We start from the raw sequence: 2,893 nt of genomic DNA, 5'->3' as shown, positions 1-2,893 counted from the left end.
CATCAGATTAAAGAGGACCGACGTGGACAGGGTGGACCGACGTGGACAGGGTGGACCGACGTGGACAGGGTGGACCGACGTGGACAGGGTGGACAGACGTGGACAGGGTGGACAGACGTGGGATGATTTAAAAAGGACAGATCGTTTCGACGCTTCATCCTTCAGGACCAAAACTCTCCTTGTTCAGGTTTGTATGTTTTTGGATTCTATTATTATAAATTTTGTTTTTTGTCATACATGTTTAAAAGGTTTATTCAACAGTAATTATACGAAATGATGTTAATTTTCATATGAAAATAAAAGTTTATTTTTTTTACACAGAATTACAGACATTTTTAACTCAAAGCAAAACTTTTAAGCTTTATTTCCAGAGACATTTATAATTTTTTAACTACATCTTCTAATAAATCTATTTTGTAGCATCTGATTAATAAATGGTTATAATGTAAATTGTTTATATTTCATCTTTTTGTGTATTTATTGAGCTGTTTGCAGCATTTGTTGGATTTTGTTATTTGATGCAACAAATGTATTCAGAAACAAATGATAAAAAGTTCAAGTTAATCCAAAAACAGAAAAAGGTTTCAGGACTTCAGCAGCGAAACATTTAGTTTTATATTTTTTAGTTTATTTGACTCTAATCTGATTCCAGCAGATTTTCTACAAACTGCAGATTTTCATACGGATAATTTTCTTCAGGTTTTTGTTTTCCTGTTTTTTACTGCCAATATTTGTCATAATTTCCATCTGCAGCTCTCAGTCATGATGAACGTTGGACTCTCCCTCCTGATGATCGCAGGTCTGTTATTTTATGCGTCATACTTTCTATTAATGTTAACAGACATTAAACTTTCTGCAGATGAATTAAAAACAGATCAGTTTATGTTATATCAAATAAGCTGGGAAATTATTTTCTGATACAATATCTGGTTCATTCGTTAAGCCATTTATTTATTTATTTCTATGATTATTGTCACTTCTTGTCCTCCTTATGTTTAGATCTGACAGTTTTGGACAAAAAAAGAACAAGAAACAAAGAAACAGCAGAAAAATGGTTCTGTTTAGTTTTCCTGCTGCAAAACTAAAATATGCAGATTATTTCAGGTTCTGTCTCATCTGTTAATCTCCATCAGAACCTGATTTCAGTGTTTGTGGGACCCATACGGGTTCTGATCAGGCTGGTCGGACTCCATCAGCTGCATCGCCTCCTTTCTGTGCCTCTAATTTAACCTGAATTTTATGAAAAGTTTTGGAAAAGTTGAAAAACTTTCCATAGTTTCAGGAACTGCTGATCATTCATGAAACCAGAGTGAAGTCGCCCCACCTTCTTCAAATCAGACAGAATTGGTGTCAAACGTTTGTGCAGCAAAAATGTTCGTTTGTGCTGCTATCATTTAAATGCATCCCCCTCTGATGATGCATGGAGATGAAACATAATGAAACATTTTTCTTTCTCTTTAAAATGATAGCAGCACAAACGGAAATTTTTGCTGCTCAAACCAGCAAAACATAGCCGAGTTGATTGACACCCATTTTGTCTGATTTGAAGAAGGTGGGGAGGGGGGGGGTCTCTAGAAATGTGGACGCTGACATTAGCATTAGCTGCTACATGTTTAGCATTAGCTGCTACATGTTTAGCATTAGCTGCTACATGTTTAGCATTAGCTGCTACATGTTTAGCATAGAGATGCTGTTTAGGCTTAGCAGAAATTAACCGAGGAGAGAAGCAGCATTTACAGTCAGATTCAGTAGAAACAGAAGCTTTAACAAGCTGCTGACCGCCGAGTTAAATTAATCTGAATTAACGTATTAAAGTCCCGGACATGAATCCCTGATCCAAACCGATTCTGGTTCTGTTCAGTCTCTCCTGAAGCTGCTGGTTCCTCCCTCAGGCCTCCTGGACGTCTCTGATCTCCAGTCGGATCAAACCATCCGGCAGTTCCGCCACGTCAGCCTGGCGAAGAACTGGAGCGACGCCCAGACCTACTGCCGGGAGAAGTTCTCCGACCTGGCCGCCATCCTGAACGCCGCCAACGGCACCGAGGCCCGGCAGGCGGCGGGGACCTCCCGGGTCTGGATCGGACTCTTTAACGGCACCTGGAAGTGGTCCCAGGATGAGAACCAGCTTTCCCCCGGCAGCAGCAGCTCCATGTTCACCGTGTGGAGCTTCAACGAGCCGCAGGACCGGAAGTGCACGTTGCTCAGTAAAACCGGGTTTTGGTTCGCCAAGGACTGTGGAGACCTGAACGAGTTTTTATGCTATGATGGTGAGTCCTGATGAAGATTTGTTCTCATCTGTGTGTAGCGACGGGTTCCTGTAAAATCAGCAGTTTGTCGTTCTGAGAAAGTCTGGATGATCATTTTAAGTCTCATCGTTCACTGAAATCTCCTCTCTGAGAAGATGAAGAGTCTGCTTGGATGTTGACATGTGAACGTTTGTCAGGAGATTCGCCACTAGTTGAACATTTTGCCCTTAATATGCTTTAATTCTTCTATTTACCTAAAAGTTGATTATGACACATAAAAGTTCATTAATACTTCAAAATTGAATACCTTTATCTCATTTTCCACCTAGAGAAGTCGCCATTTTTTCACTTCTGCAATGCATGCTGGGCTGATGACGCAGGGAGGTTATAGTGGACTGGAAACTAAAAACAAAACGGAAATAAATGAAATAAAAACAAACAAGTTGTAAAGGTAGTTCTGGTGGACGAGGTCAGTCCACAAAGTGAGTTTGTGGGCTGACCTCGTCCAGTTTGTGGACGAGGTCAGTCGTTAAACACAAGAAAACGGCTTGTGATTTACTGTTTACAAGAGGAAACAGCTAAAACCATTAGCATGCATTTAGCTCCATATTAGAGCTAAAACCATTAGCATGCATTTAGCTCCATAT

The 2,893-nt window shown here is 40.2% G+C and overlaps 1 protein-coding gene across 1 annotated transcript in view; it reads left to right on the top strand.

The window, feature by feature from the left end:
* The first annotated feature begins 119 nt into the window (after positions 1-119).
* The window catches only part of LOC106962252 (macrophage mannose receptor 1-like), a 10,100-nt gene continuing 7,326 nt past the window's right edge, over positions 120-2,893 (top strand). Inside the window, exons 1-3 of the mRNA XM_015056544.1 lie at positions 120-187; positions 754-799; positions 1,893-2,267. Of these exons, the coding sequence (XP_014912030.1) occupies positions 763-799; positions 1,893-2,267 (412 nt within the window). The 5' untranslated portion in view covers positions 120-187; positions 754-762. The remainder of the gene's footprint in view (positions 188-753; positions 800-1,892; positions 2,268-2,893) is intronic.

Source organism: Poecilia latipinna, unplaced genomic scaffold (genome assembly GCF_001443285.1).
Source record: "Poecilia latipinna isolate Pla-1442-1.1 unplaced genomic scaffold, P_latipinna-1.0 Scaffold1389, whole genome shotgun sequence".
Taxonomy (NCBI): domain Eukaryota; kingdom Metazoa; phylum Chordata; class Actinopteri; order Cyprinodontiformes; family Poeciliidae; genus Poecilia; species Poecilia latipinna.
This window is presented reverse-complemented; position numbering and strand designations above follow the sequence as displayed.